We start from the raw sequence: 16,791 nt of genomic DNA, 5'->3' as shown, positions 1-16,791 counted from the left end.
TTGCAGCACTATTCATAATAGAAAAGACTTGGAACCAACCCAAATGCCCATCAGTGATAGACTGGATAAAGAAAATGTGGCACATATACACCATGGAATACTGCGCAGCCATAAAAAAGGATGCGTTCGTGTCCTTTGCAGAGACATGGATGAAGCTGGAAACCATCATTTTCAGCAAACTAACACAGGAACAGAAAACCAAACACTGCAGGTACTCACTTATAAGTGGGAGTTGAACAATGAGAACACATGGACACAGGGAGGGGAACATCAAACACTGGGGCCTGTCGGGGGGTGGGGGCAAGGGGAGGGATAGCATTAGGAGAAATACCTAATGTAGATGATGGGTTGATGGGTGCAGCAAACCACCATGGCACATGTATACCTATGTAACAAACCTGCACATTTTGCACATGTATCCCAGAACTTAAAGTATAATAAATAAATAAATAATAAAAATAATTTTAAAAAGGAAATGTTGATATATATGTAGAGTACCTCTGGATGGACAGGTGGTAACAGTCCCCTGGGAAAGAGAACTGGAGAATAGGGTGGGAGGGAAAGAATTTCATTCTTTCTTTTGTCCCCATGTGTAGGAATTGCCTTTTCAAGAAAAGAGAAAAAAAAGAATGTGTTTTTGTTTCAGTTTATGCTAGAATTTAACTTTTGGTTCTGAAAAGTCCAGCTACTTACAGTTAAATCATTTAGTAAATAATACATGCCTAGAACCTACTGAATCGAGCTGAGGTATAGGACTAAATTGTTGTATATATACCTTGTTGGGTACCGAAGATTAAAGTTATCAATGAAATTATAACAATCACTACTTCTAAAACTGTTATACTCTCTGTATATACAGTTATTCTTACAGTCTTTCATGTACAGATGATCCTTGACTTATGATGGGGTTACGTCCTGATAAACCCATGTTAGTTGAAAATATTGTAAATCAAAAATAATATACCTAACCTACTGAATATCATAGCCTACCTTAAACGTACTCAGAACGCTTAAGCATTAGCCTGCAATTGGGCAGAGTCAACTGGAAACACAGTATACTCTAGAGCATCAATCCCCAATCTTTTTGGCACTAGGGACCAGTTTCGTGGAAGACAATTTTTCCATGGACTGGGGAGGGAAGAGGGTGGGGGATGGTTTTGGGATGAAACTGTACCACCTCAGATCATCAGGCATTAGATTCTCATAAAGAGCAGCCAGCCTGGATCCCTCGCATGTGCAGTGCACAATAGGGTTTGCGGTTCTGTGACAGTCTATTGCTGCTGCTGATCTGATGAGGTGGAGCACAGGCGGTAATGCTTGCTCATGCCTGCTGCTAACCTTCTGTGCAACCTGGTTCCTAACAGGCCATGGACCAGTACCGGTCCAAGACCCGGGGGTTGGGGACCCCTGCTCTAGAGTATCAGTTATTTACTCTCATGATCATGTGACTGACTGGGAGCTGTGGCTGGCTGCCGCTGCAGAGGATTGTGAGAGAGTATCTTATTACATATTGTGAGCCTGGGAAAAGATCAAAATCCAGAATTTGAAGTATGGTTTGTATTGAATGCATGTCGCTTTCACACCATTGTAAAGTCGAAAAACTATCTCAAACCATCCTAAAATGGAGACCATCTGTATGTGGCTTAAAATGTTTCTTAGCTGTCTGTAAGTTCCCTTGCAGATGCAGCAGTCTTTTAAGCACAGCATATGGTTTTTGCAATTATAAAAATAACATATGCTCCTTATAATACATTTTTAAAATATAGCAAAAGTTAAAGAAGATTAACCAAGTATCCCATATTTTGGTGCATGGCTGAACTTTCTGTAAATATATACCTTTATAAATATAGTTTGTTTAAATTGAATCATACCATACATACTATTTTATGCCCTGATTTTTTTTTCCATTGGTAATGTATCTTCTCATGTCAGTATATAGTAAGCTATGTGATTTAAAATAGTTGCATAGTATTTCATTGAATAAACATGCTATAATTTATTAAATCAAAAATATTGGTGGACATTTAGGTTATTTGCAACTTTTTGCTGTTGTAAAGAACACTTCAGGCCAGGTGTAGTGGCTCACGCCTGTAATCTCAGCACCTTGGGAGGCCGAAGCAGGTGGATCACTTAAGGCCAGGAGTTCGAAACCAGCCTGGCCAACGTGGTGAAACCCTGTCTCTACTAAAAATACAAAAATTAGCCGGGTGTGGTGACATGTGCCTGTAGCCCCAGCTACTCAGGAGGCTGAAGCACAAGAATTGCTTGAACCCGGAAGGCGAAGTTTGCAGTGAGCCCAGATCGCGCCACTGCACACCAGCCTGGCTGAAAGAGTGAGACTCTATCTCAAAACAAAAATAAAAACAAAAACAAAACAAAACAAAAAACCACTTCAGTGAATATATTTCAGAGTATTTTTAAAAATAATTTCTAAAAGTGGTTTTACTGAATCAAAAGACTTTCCTTTTTTTTTTTTTGAAGACTTTTGATACTTATTACTAAATTTGTGTCCCCCAAGGGTCTTTTAAAATATTACCTGAATTTTTCTTTTGAAAATGGGTACAAAAGTGACCCATGTTTAAAAATTAAAGTGTCTGTGTGACTAACAAGCATATAAAAAATGCTTAACATCACTAATCATTAGAGAAATGAAAATCAAAACCACAGTGAGATACCATCTCATGTCAGTCAGAATGGCTGTTACTAAAAAGTCAAAAAATAGCAGATGTTGGCAAGGTTTCAGAGAAAGGGGACGCTTATACGCTGCTGGTGGGAATGTAAGTTAGTTCAGCCATTATGGAAGGCAGTGTGGCAATTTCTCAAAGAACTTAAAACAGAAATACCATTCAACCCAACAATCCCATTATTGGATATATGCCCAAAGGAATATAAATCATTCTACCATAAAGACACATGCACACATATATTCATTGCAGCACTATATGCAACAGCAAAATCATGGAGTCAGCCTCAATGCCCATCTGTGGTAGACTGGATAAAGAAAATGTGGTACATATTACACCATGGCATACTGTGTAGCCATAAAAAGGAATGAGATAATGTCCTTTGTAGCAACAAGAATGGAACTGGAGGCCGTAATCCTAAGTGAACTAACAGGAGAATAGAAAACCAAATGTTCTCACTTCTAAGTGGGAGCTAAGCATTGATTACACATGGACACAAAGAAGGGAACAACAGACACTGAGGCTTACTCGATGATGGAGGGTGGGAGGAGAGAGAGGATCGAAAAAGTATCTATCAGATACTATTGTTTTTACCTCGGTGATGAAACAACCTGTACACCAAGCCCCTGTGACACACAATTTACCTATATAACAAACCTGCACATGTACCCCGAACCTAAAATAAAACTTAAAAAAAAAATAAAGTGTCTGGTATGTAACTCCCCAGTAAATTTATTTTAAATCAGCTCTTCAGCTGATTTATGATTGTGTGTTAATTGTATCTAGCATTTGCATGGTCGTTAAGATGGATTGGAATCTGTTTGCTATGAAGTACAGTCAAAGGGAAATATTTATTTTTTCCCTTTCTTTTCTTTGACAAAGGAAAAACTGTCAGCCATAAAAGTCTTTTTTTTTTTTTTTTTTTAAATAACTTATAGGTCAAAGAATTAAAAGAGCAACTAGAAAATGAAACACTCCACAAAGAAATACACAACCTCAAACAGCAACTGGAGCTTCTAGAAGAAGATAAAAAGGAACTGGAATTGAAATATCAGAATTCTGAAGAGAAAGCCAGAAATTTAAAGCACTCTGGTAAAAGCATTGAGTAGGCTACTATGTCTTACTATTAATCTTTGAATTACTCATGCCTAGTACAAAACCTGGCATATAGTTAGTCTAGAACATTTACTAAATGCTGTGGAAAAATACCAAGATTTGTTTTTAAATTCCTTCATTTCTAACCATTGCAATTCAGTAGAATAGCTGCTGTATTAAATAATTCACAAATATTTAGACTTCTTTTTTGAACTTAGAGCCCTTGTGAACATCATATACAGAATTTAGACACAGAGATACCATTAGCATAGGAAGACCAACTTTTCAGCATTTTTCAGAGCTTTAGAGATGAATGTTCATTATGTATTTTGTTCACTTAGAGTGCATTTTTAGAAAGAATTAAACTTTTTTAACTGTCTTCATCTTTGGTGTTCATACTACCTTCATCTTTGGCGTCTAATAATACACATGAAATAATACTTTCTATATTGTACCTAACAATGAACTGGGCAACAATATATCTGTTAAATGGAAAAATCTTTAGAAACACCAGGGGATAATTAAATCAAAAGATTTATTCATTCAGTTCTAGAAGGCTTAATGGGAATGTGCGAGTTAGATTACTATACAGGCATATGTGTAAGTCTCTGTTGGAAGGTCGGTAATTTAAGAAGGCAGGTACATTCCCTTTATAATAGCTTCAATATTCACTTCAGATATTTTTGGTTAATTTTATACTAGAATTTTGAAACCTGTGCAGAAGAACCACAAAGGCCTTTTTTCCTTCTAAAAGCATTCAGTGCTTTCTGATCCACAATGAAAGTTGATTATAATTGATTTTTTAATTGATCCAAAATTAAGAAGTATTCCATTCTTTTTAGTGAATATCAGAGTAGCCTGTAGCCAAAGCCATCTTTATTATGAATGGAGGAGGCAGACACTGGAAATATATGAGGTTCAAATCTGAATGCGTTTTATTAATACTTAGTATCTGCTGTGTGTGTACCCAGCCCTATCCTGGGATACAATAAGAAATACAGAAGAAAAGAAACCATGCTTTTTGTCTTCAGAGAACTCAGATTCCCCTTGGAGGGATAGGTGCATGCACATGAAATGACCAGAGGATTCTCAGTTTTGGAGAGCATAGCCCACACTGCCTATTTAAGTGTTGAGGCTAAATACAAATGGACAGATCCCTGGGGGTACACTCAGTCGGGGAAAGTGGAATGGCTGTGGATGGGGAGAGCTACCTCTGAATGCCAACAGTATGCAGCGCCTTTTACCCATTATCTCATAGGTATTAGCATCTGTGATATCAACTTAAGTTCAGTTCCTTGAAGTCAGGTGTTATGTCTCCTGTAGCACCATTCATAGGCACTTTCACATCGTTGGTGCTTAGTAAAATGCCTGCTTCATGAAAGACTTGAAGGAATACGATGGCTTTCCAGAAATCTCTTCAAAAGAGCAAAAAGTTTCTGAGTTACAGATTTAGGAAGCTGAATCGGGTTAAAATCAAAGACTCTAGTATTTGCAGTTTTTGAAGGAAATTAAGCAGGAGAGAGAAGTATGCAGCTATTAAAATTCATTACTAAATGTCATCTTTAAAATTCTTGGTCTGTACACTTTTAAAGTATTAACAATTTCTTAGTGTTTGAGTCATATACTTCGTTGTTAACAAATATTTCTTCAGCCTACTCACTTCTTCCTACCCTTCAGCCATTGTTTTGAATTTTTTTCTTTTCTAAAGTTGTATATACAGCAAAAAGATAGCATTTAATATTGATGGATAGCAGTCCTCTCTTGCATTAGCAATAGACTAGATAGTGAAAAGTTTAAAAAGGTCTGCAATTTCGATTGAAATTTCTAATTTAGCCTTAATAAAAAGAACTTACTTTTGAGAAAGGTTATGTTCTTTTTTTCACATGTATAAACAATGTTTAGTTGCTTATTTCAGCTCTCTTCTGAATGCTTGCTCTCTGTGCAGTTGATGAACTCCAGAAACGAGTGAACCAGTCTGAGAATTCAGTACCTCCACCACCTCCTCCTCCACCACCACTTCCCCCTCCACCTCCCAATCCTATCCGGTAAGCACATCCAGGAAGACTGCTCTGCATCAAATGTTCTTCCCCATCAGATTGTGCCATGAGAGGAGTCATATTAAAAGCATGAAAGATACTAGCTGATGCTTCTCTTGGAAATTTTTCTAAAGGCCAGTGATATGGTTTGGTTGTGTCCCCACCCAAATCTCCTCTTGAATTGTAGCTCCCACAATTCCCACGTGTCGTGGGAGGTAATTGAATCATGAGGGTGGGTCTTTCCATGCTGTTCTCATGATAGTGAATCTCATGAGATCTGATGGTTTTATAAAGAGGAGTTCTCCTGCACAAGTTCTCTCTTCCCTGCTGCCGTGTAAGATGTGACATGCTTCTCCTTGCCTTCCGCCATGTTTGTGAGGCCTCCCCAGCCATGTGGAACTGTGAGTCAATTAAACCTCTTTCCTTTATGATTACCCAGTCTCAGGTATATCTTTATTAGCAGCATGAGAATGTCCTAACAAGCCAATATATTATTCCTTTCTTGTAGTATATAAATTTCATTCAATAACATTAAGATTTCCTTTAATGGTAAGAACAAGGAATTTTGAGCTTTTCCAGAATGTGTTTGCTTTTCTCTCTTGCTAATTCGAATTTGAAAAGCTCTGGTTTGTTCAATTATTTTAAAAATAAAAATACTAAATGGAAACGTAAACGTACTAATTGTTATAAACTAGTAATTAAACTAGAAGTATTAATTACTTTTATCCCTAAACTCATATTTATACCTTTAGTAATGCTAAGAGAGGAACCTTCCATAAGAAAGATAAATTATGTTTAAATTCTTGTGGCAGGAAGTCACATAGACAGACAGGAATTCGTATTTTCTGAAGCCTAAGGTGACATGATGGCATTATGTACATCACTTGAGCACAATACACACTAGGAGATTTAGAGTCAAATTTTGCCTTCTTTGTGGTTCCACATGCCACTATCCAGAATTACATAAGACAACCTCCTTGCCATGGTGACAGCTTACATGCTCATGTCATGATGTTAGCTGCTTTTGTATAATTTATTCTTTAACAAATGGCATTTAAAAACTTTTGCTAGGGTTTTTTTTTTTTTTTTTAACCTTTCATTAACTCATGTGATTTGTTTAATCCTTTCACACAGAGAGGCCATTTATTCATACTTTGTACCTTTGCTGATCCATCTGAATAGAATGCGTAGCATGTCCCTCCCACACGACTATGAAAATGGGACTTTGCCTTTTAAAAAGATTCTCATTAGTTTTCCTTACTGAGTAGGGTATGACATAATCTACTTTAAACCATTGAAGTAGTTAAGGCAAAATAATTTTTACACGTGATCGATCCAAGAGTCAATTGAAAGAATTTCAGGTATTTTAAAATCTTTCTCTCCTGGGTAGCTAAATCTGTAGGAGATATTCTGGATTTGACATTTAAAATTGGAAATTCATCACTTTGATCTTTCTCTAAGGTCTGGGATTTTGAGCTGATAAGAAAGGTCACTTCTTCCATGAAGAGGGAGAACGATTAAAAAGTAATTACAGTCTTGCTGTTGGTCTTTAATTTTTATTCTCAGAAATGTTGAGAGCCCCTAGAATTAAAAATAAAGTATAACCTAAGTAGAATTTTTTTTTCCAAAGAGCATTTACAGTTACGCTGAGAAATGAATGTTCAGGACTGTTTGTGTCTCAAGTGTGAACTCTTTTATAAGGCTGTTTAAAGAAAATTTTACTGAATAATATGATTTTTATTTTAAGATGAATTTAAATAGTATAGGACATAATTTTTGAAAGAAAAGAGGTTTTTTTGTGAGGAGTGCTTTCTTGTCAAAGAGGTATATTTGCATATGTATTGAGTTTGAGTGGATTTTGAATTCACAAATCAAAGTTTTCTAACTTTGTCCCTGATCTATTTGTTTTATCCTGATGTAAATCATGGTTAGAAATCAAAGTGGGAAGAAAAAAAAAGACTAGGGCCTGTAACTTCTTTAAGTGGCTTACTGCTTTTCCCTTCTCTTCCCACTCATTTGACTCCAAGAATAGGTAGAAGAAAGAGGAAGAAGGCAAACCTTGGTCACTTTGTCCTCGTGGTAGTGAAAGTAGGACAGGTTCTATGCAGATATAGTTCATGGGGAGAGGGTTGAGGCTATTAAGTGTTTTTTTTTAGAGAAACAGAACCAATAGAATGTGTATATCTATAGATACAGATATGGGCAGATATGAATACAGATTTATTATAAGGAATTGGCTCATGTGATTATGGAGGCTGTCAAACCCCAAGATCTGTAGGGTGAGTTGGCAACTTGGACACCCAAAAGAGTCAATGGTGTGGTTCCAGGCTGAGTCTAAGGGCCTGAGAACTGGGAGAACCTATGGTGTAGTTTTATTCCAAAGTTTGACAGGCTCAAGACCCAGGAAGTGGCAGTGTTTCAGTTCAAGTTGGAAAGCAAGAAAAAGCCAATAACCCAGTATGAAGGCAGTCAGGCAGGAGGAATTCCCTGTTAGTTGAGGGAGGATTAGCCTTGTTGTTCTAATTAGGCCTTCAAATGATTGGCTGAGGGCCACCCACCTCAGGGAGGACCATCTGCTTTACTCAGTCTACTGATTGAAATGTTAATGTCATCCACAACATCCTCATGGAAACACCAGAATAGTGTTTAACCAAGTATCTCGGGCACCCCGTGGCCCAGTCAAGTTGACACACAAAATAACTATCACAGTGGACATGACGACCACCTCTTGAAAAACTAACAGGTGACGGCCGGGCGCAGTGGCTCACGCCTGTAATCCCAGCACTTTGGGCGGCCGAGGCGGGTGGATCACAAGATCAGGAGATTGAGACCATCCTGGCTAACATGGTGAAACCCCGTCTCTACTAAAAATACAAAAAAATTAGCCAGGCGTGGTGGTGAGTGCCTGTAGTCCTAGCTACTTGGGCGGCTGAGGCAGGAAAATGGCGTGAACCTGGGAGGCGGAGCTTGCAGTGAGCCGAGATCGCGCCACTGCACTCCAGCCTGGGCGACAGAGTGAGACTCCATCTCAAAAAAAAAAAAAAAAAAAAACAAACAGGTGAAAATTCTCCACTGAAATGTTCCATCTTGGGATGACACATGCCTGAAATTTTATTCATTCAGTTGAAATGGCAGTGAAATGGGGCAGTGATGGCCAGAGGTTTGAGTATGGGTCCCAGAGGTCTTGACCTAATCTCCTCTGGCCTGTAAATTAGAATTTCTAACTTTTGTGAAAATAATTTAATTCCATTTGGCCATTGCAAGCCCAAAGAAGAGAAACTAGACAAAGTCAGAAGCTCCATGATTGGTTCCCAAGCTAGATAGAGCAGGATGTGTTTTTTTCTTTTTATTGTGCTTTATGGGAGATTATCCAGTGAGTTTGGGAATTTTAAGAAAAGGCAATTAGGAAGGGGATTAATAATGTAAGCAAACGTAGAAGTGAAAAGTGAAAAAAAGCTAGAAATTAGAACGATTAAGAAACTGGAGGCAGGGCATAATGGCTCACGCCTGTAATCCCAGCCTTTTGGGAGGCCAAGGCAGGAAGATTGCTTGAGGCCAGGAGTTCAGGACCAGCCTGGGCAACATGGTGAGACCACTCCAAAAAATTAAAAAACATTAACCAGGAGTGGTGGTGTACCTGTAGTCCCAGCTACTCCAAAGGCTGAGGCAGTAAGATCAGTTGAGTGCAGGAGATCGGAGCTGCAATGAGTGGTGACTGTGCCCTTGCACTCCAGCATGGGCAACAGAGTGAGACCCTATCTCAGGAAAAAAAAAAAAAAAAAAAGGAAAGAAAGGAAGCATTGGGTGGTGATATCTTCTGAACAAGTGTTACTCTGTATATCCGTTTGCCCGTTTTCCTAAGGGCAACATTATGCCTTTTTTATCCTCCAAGTGTGTGTTTTCTATTGCTGGCTTCCTCAGGACTGTTTTGCAAATACAGTTCACCACACTGAGGACATTTATGATGCAGTTGAAATAATTCAAAAATTCTTGATTCATTCATGTTTTGGTAAACATTTTATGGAGGAAATGATAACATATGCAGATATGTGCACAAGCCTATGTACAGTTTTAAAAGAATGTTAAACTGAGCATCTATGTAATCACCCTCCAAATCAAGAAATAGGCAATACTGGTACCCTAATTCTTTCCTTTGATCCTTTTCCAAAGATAACCACCTTCCTCCCTAATTGCTATCTTTTATGGTGATCACTTCCTTGCAGTATTGAAGAAAAATTTTCTTGCCTAATATGTATCCCTAAACTACCGTAAATATCTGTATGGCCTGGTTTTGAACTTTATGTAATTGGAATTTTCATGTATCATTGTGGTCTTGCTCTTTTTACTCTACATTATTATTATTATTATTATTTTTTTGAGATGGAGTTTCGCTTTCGTTGCCCAGGCTGGAGTGCAATGGTGTGATCTTGACTTACTGCAACTTCCGCCTCCCAGGTTCAAGCGATTCTCCTGCCTCAGCTTCCCAAGTAGCTGGGATTACAGATGCCCGCCACCACGCCCAGCTAATTTTTTCATATTTTTAGTAGAGACAGGGTTCTGCCATGTTGGCCAGGCTGGTCTCGAACTCCTGACCTCAGGTGATCTGCCCACCTTGGCCTCCCAAAGTGCTGGGATTACAGGTGTGAGCCACTGCACCCGGTCTACTCTATATTATTTTGTAAGATCCATCCATGTTGTGTAGCTTAAGTCCATTCATATTCACTGATACATAATTCACTTTATGAAGGTCTCAGAATGTACTTATCCATTGTGGTGCTGATGGACATTTGAGTTATTACCAGTTCTGGGGAATTACGGAAATTCTTCATGAACATTCTTGTTCATGTATCCTGGTGCACAAGTGCTTGCCTTTCTGTAGGATGTGTGGCAGTGGAATCATTGGCTCATAGGATACATATATTTTTGGCTCTGCTAGATAATTACAAAGAGTTTTCCAGAGTGGAATTGTACTATTAATTTACGTATCCTGTTTGGTTTGAGAACTTCTGTTACTCCACAAACCCACTAACACTTGATATTATCAGATTTTTTTTGTCTATTTGATGAATGTATAGTGATATCCCAGTGTGGTTTTGTGTTTGCCTAATAGCTAATGAAGTCAAGTACCTCTTTTGAATATGTATTGGAAATTTGGACATCTTTTTTGGAGTTGCAAGGTTCTCTTCCATTTTGTGTTGAATTATGTGCTTTTTCTCATTGATCTGTAGAATTTCTTTATATATCCTTGTCTTTTTATTCTGCATAATATCAAAGGTTATAAAATGTTAGTATAGTCAAATTTATCATAATTTGATTTTACATAGATTTGTTTTTAAATGGACCAGAGAGAGAGTGGTGTAAATATGTTTTATCCATAAGTATTTAGTCTACATCATGCGGATTCAGATGTTTTTGTACCCATAGTTCACAAATAGATATTTACTGATAACATACACTTTTTACTGTGAAACATTCCCTAATTCTTTCATTCTTCCCTCTCCCTCTAACATAGTACATAGATAGCTGTTTCTGAATTTTATATATATGAGTATTGAAATTTTTTGTCTCTTTTCCTTTGTAAGTGTGTATGCATTTTATTATTATAGTAGTGTACTCTCTCCAATAATCAGTTTGGTTTTATACAGAAGAGGATGAGACGTGTTTCTCTTCTGTAAAATGATGAAAAGTTTAATATTATTAAAAATGGAAAGTAGACTACTTAGATTCTAGTTATACATTCATGCACCTATCAAAGAGTGAGATTTTTACTGGTTATTTAGGATCTAGGCATCCAGTAATCTCCTGTTGATCTTTTTCTTTCTCCCAAAGATCCCTCATGTCCATGATCCGGAAACGATCCCACCCCAGCGGCAGTGGTGCTAAGAAAGAAAAGGCAACTCAACCAGAAACACGTAAGCATCACTTCTATTGGTGTAAGTGGTTGATGGTGTACAATTTTGGGGCAATTCACATATTTGTTAAGTTCTTTGACTATAAACATGTTGTTGGGAGAGTAGTATGAAGCACTGAACAGCTGTAAGAATGAACCAGTAACCGTCATTGCCTTCCTGTAGTTTATTATCTAGAGGAGATAAACACGCACGTCTCACTGTAATAAGAGACATACTGGCAAATATATTTTCATTAAAAGTCAGGGTACCTTGGAGTGTACAGGAAAGAGAGGGAGTAATTCCAAATGAGGGATTTGGGGCAAGACTTCTTAGAGTTGGTAGCAAGTGACCTGGGACTTTACCAAGCACTTAGTATGTACTACTGCACTGTTGTGTGCTGCAGGTACACGATATAGAAGTTACATTGTAGTGTAACTAGGCAGGAAGTAAACAAGTAAATATGTAATTATTTAAATACAATTAAGGAGGAGTACAGAGTGCTAAGAGATTGTGGAAGTGGACTGCTGGTGTCTGAAAATGATGTTCAAGCTGAGTAGTTGTGCCTTTAGAACATTGGGTGTGTTGGGTGGTAGTGTTTAGGGTAAAACCATTTCAAATAGAGGAGCAGCGGATTCAAAGGTCCAAAGAGTCCAGGAAGGAACTTGGCATATTAGGAAACTGAAAGAAAGTTTATATGGCTGGAACATGGTGTCCAAGAGAAGAGTTCTAATAGATAGGCAGAAGCCAGATTCTGGAGGTCAAGGTCAAGGTTCTGGAATTTCTCCTAAGAGCAGTAGAAGTTTTAAGCAGAGGTATAACATGATGAGAATTGTCCTTAAAAAAAAAGTCACACTGGCTGCAGTGAGAGAACAGACTGTAAATGGATGAGGGTGGATGAGGGAAGACTATTGCAGTCATTCAGATGAATGTTGATGGTAGCTTAGATGAGGGTAGTAGCAGCAGGGGTAGAGAGACATGCATGAATTCAGGAACTGTTTAGGGAGGTAAAAATTCACAGGACTATGGTTCATTGGAGATCGAGATATATAGGACAATGATGAGATGGGACTGGAGGGAGAAGGGGCCCTCCCATTGAGCAGAGCCAGCAAATGCCTAGATGCACTGGAGTTGGTTTGGTGTGCAGCCACAGTGACAGCAAAGGCTTAAAACAAGGGGGCCAGATCTTGGTCCTCTGTGCCTGCCGTTCTAATTCCGTAGCCTCCATACAGATTCTGGGCAGATAGCTGGTGTGTTCCAGACTCTTCGTCCTCCTCTTTATCCTATTTTATTAGTATAAACAACATGGTAATGAGTAGCTCATTACCATGCATTGTGACAGCATTTTGCTTTAAATTCGGTTACTTTAAGGATTTAATGTCCCACTCTGTACCTCTACTCTGGCTGTGGTGTTTGAATTATTTCCACCCCTCTCCCCCTGAAGAGATTGCAAGCTCTTTGAGGGTTTACTCTTCTCGGCAGCATCCCACTGCTTTCATGCATATTGAATGAATTGAAGTTTGGACGTAGTTTTTTTCTCTCTTAGCAGGAATCTTGCAGCACCATTACAAATGAAAGCTGATTTTATCTCTAAGAATTGGCTTTCTGTGCCTGCCTTCTGCAATCCTTTGGAATCTATTCCTCCGCACATTAATGGGGCTGAAAGGCAAATTCTGCATTGCACAAGCCATTGCAGGATTCTGAAGCAATTCCGCCTTTGGTGATTTGCTGGGCGGCCCTGCTCTTGGGTTACTGGCTATTAGCGTTTCCTGATGCTGTAATTTAAATTTTGTTTCATTTTTTTTCGGGGGAGACAATTGGTATATCTTAGAGGGTAGGGGGGAAATTGGAATAAAATGAATTTTCCTTCCAAGTAAATCACATCACCAACTTGTCAACTTTGATAGCACCTTAAATTAAAAAGAAAAATTATTCTAAAATTTCTTAACCCCCAGTTTTAGGCACTATACAGTTTTTCTTACAAAAATGATGTTTATTTATAATTCATGAAATGTGACAGTATTTTCTCCCACATCCTTGGGCTACCGGATTGCTATTTTGGGATTCTAAGTAGAGTTACCAATATAGAAGTTGCTCTTGAGATTTTAGAATGGAGCAACCCTAAAAAACACACAGCCTTGAATAATGCATACTGTACTCACACAGTACATTTATAGTATCTTGTTAATAGGTCACACTGAAAAAATAGTTGTTGAGTGAATAAATCAATAATTAAATGCATGATGAATTAATGTAAAGCATCAAACATTGGGATTCTCTGTGACACTTTGGGGTTTGCATTTATAACATAGTGACTGATCTCACATTCACTGTGTTTTCTTTCTTAGGTTAGCATCTTATGATGGCTTTTAACTTACAGTTGGTAAGGTATTCAGAGTTTATTAGTGGGGAAACTTTTACTCCTTACTTATGGCTCTGAAAACTTCATTGTAAAGAAAGACTCTAGAATATTTTATAGATAGTTTTAATGATTGAATGTAAGAGATCATGACACTCTGAAGATAATAACTCTGATTTTGACAAGAATGTATTTATTAGGCCAGTTCTGGATTTCAGAACTATGCCTGCTGTTTATCATACATTTAGGTCATTAATTTATTGATCTTTTCTTATACTTCGCTGTGCCTTGATTTGCTAATCTGTAGAATGGGGATAGTAGTATTTCCTATTTCACAGGATTGTTGTGAGAATTAGTGAGTCTCACAACATGAAAAGTGTTTAGGGTAGTTTCCAGCACAGAAAATACTCAAAATGTTAGCGTGGAAAAACATGGAAAAGGTACTAGCCATCCTTTGGGAGGATCGAAGGGAATCCTCATCCCACAGGTTCTTGTGATTATTGTAGCTAAGGAAATTTCTTTAACTTTATGACCTGATGTCAGATTTGAACTTAATTCAACTATACTGTATTCCTTAGAAATTTGGTATATCACGGTGGCATAAGATTTTTTTTTAATTACCTTTAAAAGAAAGTTAGTGAAATAAATAGTAATCCTGTGGAATTTGGAAATTCATTTTCGTTTCTTCGAGGTAATAGCAGAAGGTTTTATTTAGTAATAAGGTGATGGTTTTTGTCTGTGGGTCTTTTTTTTTCTATAAGGAACTTATTTTTCAAGTGGGTCTTAAAATTTAAGCCCCAATTAATTACATGTAGCTTTCTGATCCAAGACTGACCTTGAAGCACTAACTCAAAGAGCATTTGATTTTATTTTCCTGTGGCAGTTCAATAACATTAGACCTGTTGTCTTCATTTGTCCCTTTTCTTTAATCTCCAGTGTCCTGCATATTTCTATTGTCCCCTTGATTACATGCTTTTGTGAGACAATTACCAACTGTGTGATTGCAGAAAGAATTACAAAACATACCATGAGCTCTCTGTAGGTGATTCTTGCAGATTTATTAGAACTGCTTAATAGTTTAGAAGTTCATATAGATTGCTTTTTGCTAGTTCAAAAACAGGGTCGGCAAGAGAGAAAGCTTGTGTAGCTAACCTAGCGTTGCTCTTGCATTGCGCCTGAGTAGGGAATCTGATAAGAATGATTTCTTTTCCTTAAAACCAATTAAGCCTTTACATTTGAAAAAGACTGAGAAATTAAAGCCTGGTTTATAATCTGTACACAATACAGATAGTGGCACGTCTCTGAATTATCACTATGATTCTGGCAAGCAAATATAAGAAACTACTTTAAATTCCTGCTATGTTAGATGCTGTAGCAGATTTGAATGGTGTTGACCATAATTCTCCATCTGTCTGCCTTAATTAGTTTTTGTATGGTGCATTTAATTGGGTTTCAGTCATTCCTTACAGAGTGCTAATCTGTTTGTAGGCGGTGTTCCTATTACCGTGCAGCTCTTCCTAGTCTCAAAATGGCAGACTTTCTGAAAAATCAAATGTTTTAAAAATGTATTTTCTATGGTGAAACCCCGTCTCTACTAAAAATACAAAAATTAGCTGGGCGTAGTGGCGCGTGCTTGTAATCCCAGCTACTCGAGAGGCTGAGGCAGGAGAATTGCTTGAACCCGGGAGGTGGAAGTTGCAGTGAGCCGAGATCGTGCCATTGCACTCCAGCTCTGGGCGACAGAGCAAGACTCCATCTCAAAAAAAAAAAAAAAAAAAAAAAAGTATTTTCTAAATTCTCAGGAATAAATCCCATACCCATACCAGATGCTTGAATGGCAGATCTGGGTTTTATCTCCCTGGGTTGTGAGTAGGGTCAGCAAAAGCACTGTGTAGTTCACAAAGATACTCAGATATCAAGTGAGTGAGTGAATAAAGGAAAGAGTGATTGAATGAATGAATGAATTTCTACCCATCATAATTTACTTATCTGTTCCTTTGTTGATGTTTGTGAACCGTCAAAAGAAGCTGCCCAAGAAAATGCTGCTTAAGGGCACATGGTTGATCAACCCACAGTTCAGTCATCTTTCATTTACTCGTAGATGAGTTCTAACTTTGGTGACCATGTTTCCCATGTTGCTTGGCAAAAGATACTTGTTTTGACTTCTGGATCTGAAAACTGTTGTTTAGATGTTGAGAGGTTTGAATTCTCAGCATTTCAGTGGCTTCTGAGGTTGACAGTTCTCTTTGAAGTTAGGAAGGTATCAGAAAACCTAGGTTATACAGTGAATATAGCAGTGATCCCTCATTGTGGACTTGTACAGATGAGGGTAACGGAAACTTCTGGTCTCTCTTAGTTGCTCCCCTAGGCACTTACACAAGAGGAATGGCTACCCAGGGTTGGAATGGAGTCTGGCCTTGTAGCAGAAAAAGAAGCCATAATCTAGGCCTCCTTATTGCAAAGCCTGATACTAGAGCTAATTAGCTCGGGGATGCAGTAGTGATTGCCTGCATTTAGAAGCCAGCCTTTTGGGATTTAGTCATTTCTACTCAAATAGTAAAAATATTAGTAGGCATTTAAAGCAGAAACTTCAGCAGCCAATAGTCAGTAGAAACTTGTTGAGTGCCCACCATATTGCCAGGCAGTGTAGAGTCTGTTAAAAACGGTAATTGGAAGGTCTTTATGAGATAAACTCAAATATGTTGGCTGCAGTGAGCTAGATGGAAGTA

At 38.0% G+C, this 16,791-nt stretch overlaps 1 protein-coding gene across 13 annotated transcripts in view; it reads left to right on the top strand.

Moving 5' to 3' along the window:
• The window catches only part of SHTN1 (shootin 1), a 123,282-nt gene that overhangs the window by 74,866 nt on the left and 31,625 nt on the right, over positions 1-16,791 (top strand). For all 13 annotated transcript variants that reach the window (XM_024253044.3, XM_054521559.2, XM_063727105.1 and 10 more), the window contains 3 exon segments: positions 3,623-3,776; positions 5,725-5,824; positions 11,645-11,727. In XM_024253044.3, the coding sequence (XP_024108812.3) occupies positions 3,623-3,776; positions 5,725-5,824; positions 11,645-11,727 (337 nt within the window).

The sequence above is a fragment of the Pongo abelii genome, chromosome 8 (genome assembly GCF_028885655.2).
Source record: "Pongo abelii isolate AG06213 chromosome 8, NHGRI_mPonAbe1-v2.0_pri, whole genome shotgun sequence".
NCBI classification, from domain to species: domain Eukaryota; kingdom Metazoa; phylum Chordata; class Mammalia; order Primates; family Hominidae; genus Pongo; species Pongo abelii.
The sequence above is the reverse complement of the archived record's forward strand: the minus strand, read 5'-3'. Positions and strand labels throughout refer to the sequence as shown.